General features: G+C 40.3%; 1 protein-coding gene across 1 annotated transcript in view; it reads left to right on the top strand.

Moving 5' to 3' along the window:
- Positions 1-12,844, top strand: part of GNA14 (G protein subunit alpha 14) — a 200,840-nt gene that overhangs the window by 111,332 nt on the left and 76,664 nt on the right. The window contains exon 2 of the mRNA XM_079112107.1: positions 4,397-4,581. Within this exon, the coding sequence (XP_078968233.1) occupies positions 4,397-4,581 (185 nt within the window). The remainder of the gene's footprint in view (positions 1-4,396; positions 4,582-12,844) is intronic.

Below are 12,844 nucleotides of genomic sequence, written 5' to 3' on the forward strand. Positions count from 1 at the left end.
CCTGGAGACCAGATCTCAGACCTGCTGGGTTGCTAGAGAATCAAGCAAACAGTATTGAAGTCAGGAGCAGAGGCCAGGCCCCAGGATTCCGTGGAAGCTGAGATCTAATCCAATCTGAGACTTTGCAGCAGCATCTTATAATGTAGCGTAGGAGAGCGAACAAGCCCTTCTACCCCTGCCACCCCTAGTTCTTATGTGGGCTCCTTGGCTGGCTCTAGGAACCCAATCAACACAAGAGCTCGATTGACAAGACAAAAGCATGAAAGTTAATTCTACATGTACTTGAGGATCTTCACAAGAGAGCAAAGTCTGAAGAAATTACCACAGCATGTTGCTTTTGTACTTTTTAGACAAAGAGCAATACATCTGTGTCTGATAGAACAAATAGATATGAGGCTCAAGCAGTGAATTCTAGGGATATTACTAAGAGATGGTTAGGGGTAGAAGTCAGTGGAAGAGAAGGGCTACTTCAGAGCTTCCTTCCAGTTCTCTGCAGCCTGTTACCAGTCTGTTTCCAGGCTTGGTATGGGAAGAACATCCCTCCCCAAGGGATCTTTACAGCTTGCTGTATGTAGGGAAAGTCAGACCAAATGGCCCTTTTTGAAGTTACAGTTTCTCAAGTGAATTCAGCTGGAAAACATCAAAGTACCAATTTAGCAATATTTTGCTTTAACTCTCAGTAGGATCGTTCCACCAATTCTCATGTGGTCACATGAGGTCTAGGCAGTCAAAAGTCACCCGAAAGCAAGGGCTTGCAGGAACACCTGGTCTCATCTCAATTATCCCTGTGCAATTCATAGCTCATTTTCTTGAGGTGTCTGTGATATAAGACCTGGGGAGGAAAATTGATGTCTTATGTTTGTTCTATCTCTTTCTTCACTGAATAGTTCTTTGAGTAACAACTATGTAACACGCCTCTTGTTTGTGGTACCCTAATGAGTGAATCCCAGACACCGCCCCTACTAGATTGAGGGTGTACTGAGAGATCTATCTACTAACAGTTAGGCAATGTGCTGCCTCTGAGGTATCCAGAGCACTTTGGCGGGTTGTGATATTTGTGGTCAACCTCAGAGGCTGGGCTTCCCTGACTCAGAGCCAATGTCCCCATCTCTGAGATAGGAAGATAGCATTCACCTCTCTGGAGATTGAAGTGAGACTTGTGGGGAAACTCACCTGTCTGAAGGTTGTTCTGCAAGTCCACAGAAGTTTGTGGCTACAAGACAGTGGGTCAGCCAGGGCTCAGGATTCAGTGTGCAGCTGTGAACTTCAGATTTACCTGTTAGACCAGTGAACTGAGTGCTTTTAATCATGACCCAGACTTTCTTCTCTCACAATAAGCCTGTTACTGGCATTCAGTTGAGTGAATTCCAGTTCTTTCTCTTGCTAACTGTGGGAGCTTACAGAGATTTCTCAACCAGTCTGAGTCCCAGGTTCACCATCTATAAATGAAGATAATAGTATAAATTTCGTAGAACATTTATAAGGATTAAAGGAGATAGTTTGGATAGAGTGCCTGGCACATAGGACTACTTTAATATCTGTCATTATTAGGACTGGATAAGAAATCCTGAAAAGGTCACTGAGAATCAGTGTAAGTCTCCTTCCAGCCCATTTCTATGGTTGTTTATGCTGTGGTTAAAGTCATATCAACCCACATAGAACACAGGATGGTTGAGAGAGAACAGCAAATCCTATTTTCACTTATGGTGTGTAGTGCAGGTAGTTTTCACTGAATATCACTGTCCTATGTTAAAATACTGGAATATTATATAGCTTTAAAAAGGAAGGGAATTCTGATATTTGCTGACACATGGATGACCCTTGAGGATGTTATGCTTAGTGAACTAAACCAGACACAGAAAGCACAAAAACCATACAATTCCACTTGTATGAGATATTAAGAGTAGTCAAATGTAATGGGGGGTGGCAGGGGTTAGTGTTAGGGTTAGAGTTAGGGTTAGGGAGGGGGGCAAGAATGGAGGAAGGAAGGACTGTATAGAGGGTAAAGAGGGGTGGGAGGGGTGGGGGGAAGGGAAAAATAACAGAATGAATCAAACAACATTACCCTATGTAAATTTATGATTACACAAATGGTATGCCTTTACGCCATGTACAAACAGAGAAACAACATGTATCCCATTTGTTTACAATAAAAAAAAAGAGTAGTCAAATGTATAGAAACAAAGTATAAATGTGGTTACCTGGGTTGGAGGAAGAACAAAGAGACATTATTTAGTGGTATGGAGTTTCAGTTTTACAATATGGAAACAGTTCTGGAGATGGTTTCCACAATAATGTGAATGTACTTAAGTGAAGTGTGCATTTAATAATAGTTAAGATGGTAAATTTTAGATGTATTTTACCATAATTTAAAAAATAAAATTAAAAAATACTTATTAAGCATTTACTATGTGTCAGGCATCATACCAGGCACTAGTGCCTGTCTCCCTTTATGGAATTTACAGACTGGCAGGGGAGACACATATTGAACAGGGACTTGACCTGGTCAGGAAGGCCAGATAAGGCCCAGAGGAGAGGTGAGAAGTAGGAGGGAACACTCCAGGAAGAGAGAGCAGAGGGTGCAGAGAAGGCCACAGAGGGGGCGTTGTCTGTCTTTGAGCAGAATGAGAAACCCTTGAGGGGTTTGAACAGAAGGTGGAGAGACAGGTAGAAGAGCAGGTTTGGGCTTTGACAAAGTCAATTGGAAGGGGTATTTTTTCTTACATGGATGAATTGTTCCAAATTCTCAGTGAAAGTTTTTCTCAGCTGGGCCCTTGCAACAGTCCCCAGCCTGGTATTTGCAAAACCCTCGTAAGAGGACCCACGGAGACTCACATCCCTTCAGTTGAAATAGTTACAGATTATAATCAAGCTACTACCAGAATGTTCCATCCCACTGCCCTGAAAAGCACGTTTCTATAAGTAAACTGTCATAGAAAGACTTTCTTTTTTTTTATAGGACTGAGAGTCAACAAAGTATCAAAGATGATCGAAGTTGACTATAATTGCAGTCTGATGGTTCTCTTGGGCCAATGAGAAGTGGATGAGTATAAAGATAGTTCTAATTAATAAATTCCTACAGCATATTTTTTGCCTTCATTATAGCAAGGTCAATAATTATGCTCTAATTAAGATCTTGACATAATCTGTGTTCTTTTGACAGAAATCCTGAGTTAGACCACTTCTCTTTTTTTGATAAGAACTACTGAATATAATCAGTTTGCTCTAAAATTCATCTATTTAAAATGTACAACTTAAGTCATTTTAGTTCTGAGATAGTTTCTCTTTCATTTCAAACTGAGGAAACTGCCCTGACAAGGACATGTCAGCCTCAACCATTAAGAAAATTCTTAACACTTAGATTTGGAAATGAACTATGAGTAGAATATATGCTCAAACCACGGTCATGGGATCTCATATAATGAATTGTATCTATCACAGAATATATTAGGAAATGTTTTCATTCCATTGTATATCTTTCTATACTTCTATACTGTATATCTTCTATATATCTTTCTATACTACAGCTTTTATTATTTATTTATTTATTGGTACTAGGGATTGAACCCAGGGGTGCTTAACCACTGAACCACATTCCCAGCCTTTTAAAAAATATTTTATATAGACACAGGGTCTCCTTGAGTTGCTTAGGGCCTTGCTAAGATGCTGAACCTGGCTTTGAACTCGTGATCCTCTTGCCTCAGCCTCCAGAGCCCCTGGGATTACAGACATGCACTTCCATACCCAGTGACATTACAGCTTTTATTTTCTTGCCAGGCTGTATCTTGATTTGATATAAACGTGGAGCCTTGGAATCATATTTCCTATATGTCATGACTGAACTCCTATGCACATTTCAGAGCACTGGGAATGGTTTAATATTGTAAAATGTTCCTTGGCTGCCATGGAGTTTTGAGAACCTTCTGAACTACAGATTGGAACATGAAGAGGAGCGATTGTATAGACGCTTGGCGCAGCTGGGAAGCCAGGCTTCATTGTGCAATGATCAAGTGTATTCATGAGTCTGAAAGGCAGGAACTGGCAAGTTCATTAGCCTTTCCTCTTCTCCAAGTGTTTCTGCTGTTGAAATCATCCCTGCCTGCTGCAGCAGCCTACCGCGTCACTGTCAGTATTAGCAGCAGCAAAGCCCGCAAGTGTCCAAGGCTCTCTCACACAGTTATCTGTTGTTTCAAGGACTCAGGACAAGGAGCAAAGGGAGGCATTTCCCTGTTCCCCGGGATGGCACTACCCTGCAACCTAGAACTGTATGAGCATTTGGCAAGTTCATCTCCTTGACCTGTCCACTGTGTTATGGACTCATACCCCCAGGAGGTCCTTTTTCTCTCAGGTGTTCCTTTTGAAGTCAGCTCACAGTGCTTTTTGTTTTGTCTTGTAGGAACTGGTGAAAGCGGGAAAAGTACCTTTATCAAGCAAATGAGAATCATCCACGGGTCTGGATACAGTGATGAAGACAGAAAGGGGTTCACGAAGCTGGTTTACCAAAACATATTCACTGCCATGCAAGCCATGATCAGAGCGATGGATACCCTGAGGATACAGTACGTGTGTGAACAGAACAAGGTACAATGCTCGGGGGCTTTGGCCCTGTGTGAATGCATGCTATCCTGCTCTGGTGAGTGGATGTCTTTGAACAAAAGGATTCACTAAGTGCCTTAGTCAGATGCCAAAAGAAACTCTCGAACTCACATTTTTGAGATGGAGACACTTGAGAGAAGTAAGATGGACTTAAGTCTGTGGTCTCATTTCTGCAGGAAGATTTCTATAGGAAATACCATTGGTACTCTGATGCTTTGCAGTGTGCAGGGATCCAGAGGTCTGGGTAGTTATGGAGGTTGCTGATCTTAGGTAGGAGGAAAGGAAGATATTACATGTTTTCTTTTTTAGCCTTGAGACCTAGTTAATTTCTGCAGTGGGAAGCAATGGAGATATTGGATTTACAGTGGCCAACTTTTCAAGAATTTCCACTCTCTGGAAGTATTTTCACTAACGCACTGCCGACTACTCAGAGAAATCACTGGGGTTTGTTTTTGTATGTTGGGAATTAGCTCTTCTTGGGAAAAAGAGAGGATTGCCAGTATCCCAGCTAGCAAAGTGCTCTCGTGAAGCAATGGTGTCAATCTGGCATTTGCTTCCCTGTGGCCACAGGTTATAGAAAATACAAATCTGCTTAAGACCTAAGGAAAGTAATGAGGCAGGAGGGAGGGAGGAGAAGGCAAATAAAATTTCATATGGTATATTGGAATGCAAATCCATGGGAAAACAATTCCATGTCTGAGTTCATAAAAAAACTAAATTAGAAATAAGAAGTTTTTTTTTAATAATCAGTACCAAGTTATGAGATGATGTAATGAAGAGAAAAATTCTCTTTTTCAAGTGGGTCTTTCTCGAATCTATTTAAAAAGAATTTAGCAGCTATAATGCCAGAATTGCGTAGGCTTGAGTATGAACAACTTGGCCATGAACTTGTGGACCCTGTACTTGTGTGTGTGTGTGTGTGTGTGTGTGTGTGTGTGTGTGTGTGTAGATAAATACATAAATACATACAAGCCAGACAGAGGGTTTCAAAGCATTCAAACAATTTACATTTTTACTCCTTGGTGACTGACTTACATAGGAAAACATAATGCACACAAATGTTGGACATACCTTTACATTAACTCTGCAACTTTGTCTACCACCATTTTCTTACAGTCTGAAAAATCTTTTGAAGGAAGGATCTTGCCTACAGAGCTATGCCGAAAAGTGTGTGGGGTGAAAGAGGGCAGGGTTTATCTGGTGCCAAGGAATGCTGGAGGTGCTTGCTGAGCCATTGGGAGATTCTGGAAGTGACTGGGATGATCCCTTTCTCCATTGCTTCCAAGTATATGCATTTCCTTTTTGAAGGCATATACTTCATCCTTGTTCATCCTGTGGGATATCTTCTAAAAATTAAGCATTGCATGGAGATTTAAGATTATTTCAGAGGAGAATCCTGACAGGAATGACCTTCTGGTGACTTCAGTTCCTCTCTTTCCCCTGTTGTCAAATGTATTTTGTTTGCCAGTCAGAGGGGGTGGCTGGGTGAAGCGTGGAATCCAGGGATGGATTTGTCCAGAACTATTGGGAGGAGAAGGGCCGATGGAAGCCAGTTCTGCTTACCTTGGCAGCATTTTTTTGTAAACCTAATCAGGACTGGTGATCAAGGCCTCTGGGTTTCTGTTTGTTTTGTTTTCCTTCACAGTCTTTTAAAGGTACCTTGAGTTTATATTTTTAACAAAAAGATGTAATGGGGTTTGACTTTTCACCACTCTCTCCCTTTCTGTTGATCCTACACTCTTTCTCCTAAGGCCATCTCCAATTGTTCACTCATCTGCTTTAGTGTCCTAGGGACGCTGTCACAAAGGACCTTGAACTGGGTGACTTAAAAAAGAAACATTCTCCCCAACATACACACTCACACAATTCAGGACACTGCAGACTCAAAATCAAGGTTGATTGGTTCCAACGAGAGGCTCTGAGGAGGAACTGAGTCCCTGCTCCTCTCCCAGATTCTGGAGGTTGCTAGGAGTCTGTTGGCTTGTGGGCTGTCACCCCAGTCTTTGCCTCTGTCTTCACACAGCATCTTCCCCCATGTCTCTGTGTTCCCATGGTGTTGTCCTCTCTGTGTCTGTGTCCAAATTTCCCTCTTCTTATAAGGACATTAGTCATTGGAGTAGGGCCCACATTAATCCAGCATGACCTCCTCTTAACTTGATTACATTTACAAAACCCTGTTTCTAAATAAGGTTACATTCTGAACTTTAGTGGGCCTAAATGTTAGAGCCAACACTGTTCCACCCTGTATGGTCTGCTGTCTGGCTCCCCAAGGTTCATGTCCACCCTAAATGCAAAATACATTCACTCCATCCCAACATCCCTGAAAGTTTTAACCCACTCCAACTTCAACTCTGAGTCCCAAATCTAATCTAAACGTCAATTCAAAAAGTCTCAAATTCCATTCTCTATATCAGGTATGGGTGAGACTCTGGATATGATCCATACTGGGCAGGACTCTTCTCCATTCACCCTCCAAGAAACCAGGAAACCAGCCAGCTGTACTTTCTGCCTCCTCCCCATCTACTATATCTGGCTCCTTCTTCTTTTTACTTCAAATGTCTAGATGAATGCTCCATAAACTTTCTCTTATCCTTCAAACAGATGCCTAGGAAGAACCACATACTGGAATGACTTAGAGACAGGCAGAAAATTGAGTGGAAAGAACACTGGATTGGCTTTCAAAAATCTGGGCTCAGCTCATGGCTCTCTGTGGGTCAGGGCAGAAGTCAGCAAACTTTTTCTGTAAAAGGCCAGAGATGAAATATTTTTGGCCTTGTGGGCTGTCCTGTCTCTATCACAACTATTTAGCTCTGCTTTTGTAGCAGGGAAAGCAAACCACAGGCAGTCTGTAGAATGTGAACACATGAGCATGGCTGACTTGTAAACTCTATTTACAAGGCATAAAAACTAACCCAAAACAAACACTCACACACAAAAACAACAAAAATACTATTCCCAGCTTACTGGCCATATAGAAATTCATTCAAGCCACAAGCAGATTATCTGTGGGCTACAGATTGTAGACCCTGACCATAAGGGAAGCTGGAACCCATTTTTGCATTCCTCAACTATTAAATGCAGATGGAACACCCTGTGTGTACTTCATAAGCAAATCCAAGCAACAGAAAGTTCTGTACAAACTAAATGGCACCCAGGAAATGTTAGTTATGACTGGACAAGTTCAAAACCAAACATGGACTCATTATTCTAGTGCTTGTCTAGGTCGTTTTCATCCATTTCCTCTCTGTTGTTTTTCTGTGGGTTATTATTCTTAAAATTTTCTCTGCGGACTAGTGTTATGGTTTAGATATGTGGTGTCCCCCAAAAGCTCATGTGTGAAACAATGCAAGGTTTCGAGGTGAATTAATTGAGTTATGAGAGCCTCAACCTAATAGTGCATTAATCACCCTGATAGGGATTAGCTGGATGGTAACTGTAGGCAGGGAGGGTGTGGCTGGAAAAGGGGGTCCTTGTGTCTTTGGTGTATATATTTTGTCAGTGGTGAGGGGAACCTCTCTTTCTCTGCCTCGTGATGGCCATGTTCTGAGCTGCTTTCCTCTACCACACCCTTCCGCCATGATGGTCAGCCCCACCTGGAGCCCCAAGGAATGGAGCTTGCTATCTATGGATTGAGACCTCTGAAACTGAGCCCCAAAATAAACTCTTCCTGAAAATTGTTCTCGCCAGGTCTTTTGGTTGCAGCAGCGAAAAAGCTGACTAAAACAGCTAGTAACATGCTTAAGTCATAAAATAATAAAGTGATTAACATTTCAGTGTAGTCATTAATTAGTTTAAGAAACATGCTATATGTAAGCTGCTTTATAATGCACTTCATTACTTGAAATAATCGATTAGTTAAGGTGGGGATGATACTGTAGATGTGGTTCAGTGGTAGATTGCTTGCCTAGCCTGCACAAGGGCCTGGATTTGATCCCCACCCACCCCACCCTCCCCAAAAAAAGAGGAAAAGAAGGATAAACCAAACCTTAATTAGGGGGGAAAAACAACCCTTAATTAGGTTTATTTTGCAGTACTGAAATCCTTCCCTTGCTTCTTGTTGCTGAGTATTTCTTTGCATCATCTGCTTTTTGGTGTGTGTGGGATTTTTTTTTTTTTTTTTTTTTTTTTTTTTTTTATAGCTAGGAACACTTTCTTAAAAGTATATGGGAGAGAATTAAAAGTTATCTTAGACGGTTTTATTGTAAATGTTAATTAGATCATTACTATTGAAATCTTTACTTATTATTTGAAAGATTTCTTATTAGAGAAAATTTCTTGGAAATGTAGTTTAGTATAGTTGGCTTTTAACCAACTTTTTTTTTTTCAATTAAGATATAGCCTTGATTATTTTCTTATATTTGCTGAATTTTTTAAAAACAAAACATCAAAGAAATGATTCATATGTATTCGCTCACTCTATTGATAGGCCCTAATTTTTATGAATGTCTTGTGTTTTATGAGCACGTTAAAATTTATGACTTCTTGAATAAATATTGCAAAGGCATTTGCTCAGCGATAGGGCTCCTACATTTGAGTTAGCTTATGATTCATGTCCATTTGTGATGATTTCTCTGATGTCAGAAGAGTGTCATATTTTGTGCTATTTGGCCTCTTGAACTTGGGAAATTCCTTAGAGGCTGTCCTGTGTGAAGCAAAAAAAAAAAAAAAAATCTATTTATTTTTTAATTTATTTTTGTTCTAGTGGGGAGCCTGGTCTTGCACTTATGATCCTTCTGCCTTAACCTCCCTGAGTTGCTGGGATTACAGGTGTATACTGGGTTGAAGCAAATATTCTGACCCCATATAATGTTCTGCAGAATTGGCTTGTATGATTTAGAATTTTCCAAGGGCATAGGACAGCTCTACCTGACTTCTTGAAAACCTTTTAGTTGTATTTAGTGATCTCTAGAATGAAAGAAGGTCCACAGGCTTTTCTGGAAGCCAGTTTCAGCTTCTTCCCTACCCTCTTGCTTATAGGAGCCCTTAACTATGTTAATGTCTCTTGCATGTAACTTACATAAATTTATAAGGGCTCATCACAATGAAATAAGTACAATCAAACATGCTTTTAAAGGAGAGTTTATAATTAACCAGAGGATTCTTTTACCTGACATTCCTCTCTGAGAACACAATTTAGAACACAGTGTTCCTAGAGGTGTGGCGTCTGCATTTCCCTTTAGAAAGCATCTTAGTCTCCTGTTGCTGAATTTCAACAATTCTGAGTCCCACTGTGAGGGATAGCTTAGGCTGGCCAGTCAACCACCACTGGAAGGCCGAGTCCTTTGAATAAATTGACTCCCAGGACCTCTGCCTGTTCTGTTTGAAGTTTTGCAGGTCTGATATGTGGGTAAATGGATTCTTTTGTCATTTAGTCCCTCAGAGTTCTCCTCTGCCAACTGCTGGGTTTATCAAGCTCTAGAGTTTCCAAAACAGTGGTTCTTAGTCTTGGTTACACTTTGGAATCACCTTTGGATTTTATGTTGATATCAGAATACTGACCCCAGAGATCTGGAGTTAATGCTCTGGAATGCAGCATCAACATTTGGACTGGTTTCTAGACACTTCCCAGTTCAAAGATGGTTTTCATTAGGAAGCCAAGGTTGAGAGCCACAAGAACATATCTTACCATTATGTGAAAATGTTGAATTTGGATTCTGATTTCCCATCAAGGAATTCAGGTGTTCATCTGGTATTACTGAAATTAAAGGTAGATTTTTTAAATTTTCCTATCAAGCTTTTCCAAAGCAGAGAGGGACGTTACTGGTAATCTCTTCTGCGGAAGAGAACTACATTAATATGTACCCAAGATCAGTTGAGTGAACAGCACTGAGGGTGTGTGTTTTGTTCGTCTGCACTGGGCTGGTTAGATTAGATAACAGCAACCTTGACAGCATCTCTAGGTGACATCTTTGAACTGGAGACAGATTCTGTTTTTGTCCCTTTGTCTCCAAGGAATACAGTACCAGCATAGCACCATGCTGAACAAGTGGGTAATGGTAGGAGCAGAGGAGAGAGCTGCATCTTATCCTCCCTAAGAGGCACTACTACCACCTTCTTGCCTTCCTGTTCCTGCAGTTGCTATGTGGAAATTATAATTTCTTTTGTATCAATAACAGTATCAAGGAAACCAGTTATCTTGATAACAGACCCAAAGTGTCAGCTTCACCTAGGATACAGTGTCATGCAATTTTTGTAGTGTCCCTAGAGATTTTATACTAGCAAATCAATTAAGTATACGCTTTTGTTCACCATTAGTAGATATTTGATGTACTGAGATGGTAATCCATCAGGAATGAAATGGAAGCATGCAACACCTAACTTCACATTTAAGCAATAAAGTCTGGTGTTTATGGGGCAAGATCATAGGCATGTATGGTTTTTAACACAAAAAGACCTTTGGTGCTGTCTCATGTGTATGTGTGTGTAACTCCTCCAGCTCAACTTTTCAGGAAGTGGGTGGATGAATGACAAGCAGTGTCTGTTAAAGGCTGATGTGAGCTCAGGCACTGTTAAGTGAAAATGGTCAATTTGTGTCAATTTTCAAGAAGGATTTCTCAGGGCTTGGAATATTTTAAGCCTCTTATTTTCCAATTTTTAAAACATCTGTTGAAATGTATTTTTCTGTCCCACTTCCTCATCTAATTTGAAAAGTCAGATTCTGCATGAACCTTTGGGAACAGTGAGGCCAACATTGTGACTTTGGCTATAGCCCAGGGTTTCTGGTTCTTTGGCAAATGTTAAACTTGGGCCTTGCTTCTCATGTCCTCTTGGATATTAAAAATCACATGGTACATTTTTCTCCTTCCTGAGAACTTGAAGTTTTACCTGGCGTCACATCAAAACAACAAATTCTGCATTCAAATCCTGGGCAGGAGCTTTTTCATTTATCCCAATTAGTTAAATTCATTAATCAATTAAACAGCATGAAAATTGCTCTAAAGCAGAGTTTGAAATGATGAATTTGAAAAATAAAGATTGAGATGAAGAAGAACTGGTTTTCTCTTTAATTGCCATCTCAACCAAACTTGACTGCCCATTCCCCTTTAAGTCTGAATTGCAAAATAAAGAAGTCTTGGGGCTAATAGTGAGTAATGAGACCCTTCTGACTATCAAAATACTTTCTTCCTCTTTCTGAAAACTGAGTATGTACCTATCATATCCAAAGAAATCCTCTAAAACCCCAAAAGGGGAATCTCTCTAACAGTCCAGAAACTAGTGTGAGCATCAGTGTATTTGAACATCTATCCATTCATCCAACATAAGCCAGATGTTTCTCCTGAATCTTTTAGATTGCATCCAACTTTATTGTTATCCTAAAATGCAAAGGGAAATAATGTGAACTTCTCTCACAATTTAAAATGATTAAAAAATCAGAAATATCCATGATGCTGGGAAAATACTTATTGGAGCCCAAATCCTTGACTGTTGCTTTCTCCTCATGGAGGAGTTGCCCCTAGTTTTCTGCTGGTACAGACAGCAGAGATGTGTCAGTTCTGTTCTCACGTGCTGCCTTCTCTGGACGCCCAGTGACTTCACTTAGGAACAGAAGTCATAAACATGTGCCAGGAAGTTAAATTGTACCCATGGGGTTGTTCTGGAGTCCTGCCAAGGGATTCAGGTGTTCACCTGGTATTATTGAATTTAGAGGTAGATTTGTTTTAAGTGAGTCAAACATTTTTTAAATAACTTTATTTTATTTTAATGTGGTGCTGAAGATCGAACCCAGTGCCTCACATGTGGTAGGCAAGCGCTCTACCACTGAGCCACAACCCCAGCCCAGAATTTATTTATTATTAACTGGTTAATAAGCTCTGCAGTAGTATCCCAAGAAAAATACTATAGAAAGTATCCTCTCTGCATTACGATATTTCCTCAAGGCCATAGTGTGGCAAATGGGGGTGGTTTCAAATAAAATAAGGTGACGATATACAACCAAAAACAAATTGTTGAAAGGCAGTTTTTTCTTGTCTCTCTCTCTCTCTCTCTTTTGACCAGTAAACCTTTAGAGCAAAAATCATAGTCTTTAGAAGCCAAGGACAGTTTACATTCTCCACTGATGGTTCTTTTCAGAGCTGAAATGTTCTCAGCAGCTCTGTGTATCTTGCGTACTTTATTTTGATTTCTGGCACCTAAACTGTGTCAGGTTGAGAACAATCTATACTAATGTAAAATAGCTTTAGTATTTAACAGTTGCTTTGGGTTTTCCCAAAATAAAAATTCGAACTATTTTGGCACTTATTTTCTGTAA

This window comes from Sciurus vulgaris, assembly GCF_902686455.1.
Source record: "Sciurus vulgaris genome assembly, chromosome: 15".
Classification (NCBI taxonomy): Eukaryota; Metazoa; Chordata; class Mammalia; order Rodentia; family Sciuridae; genus Sciurus; species Sciurus vulgaris.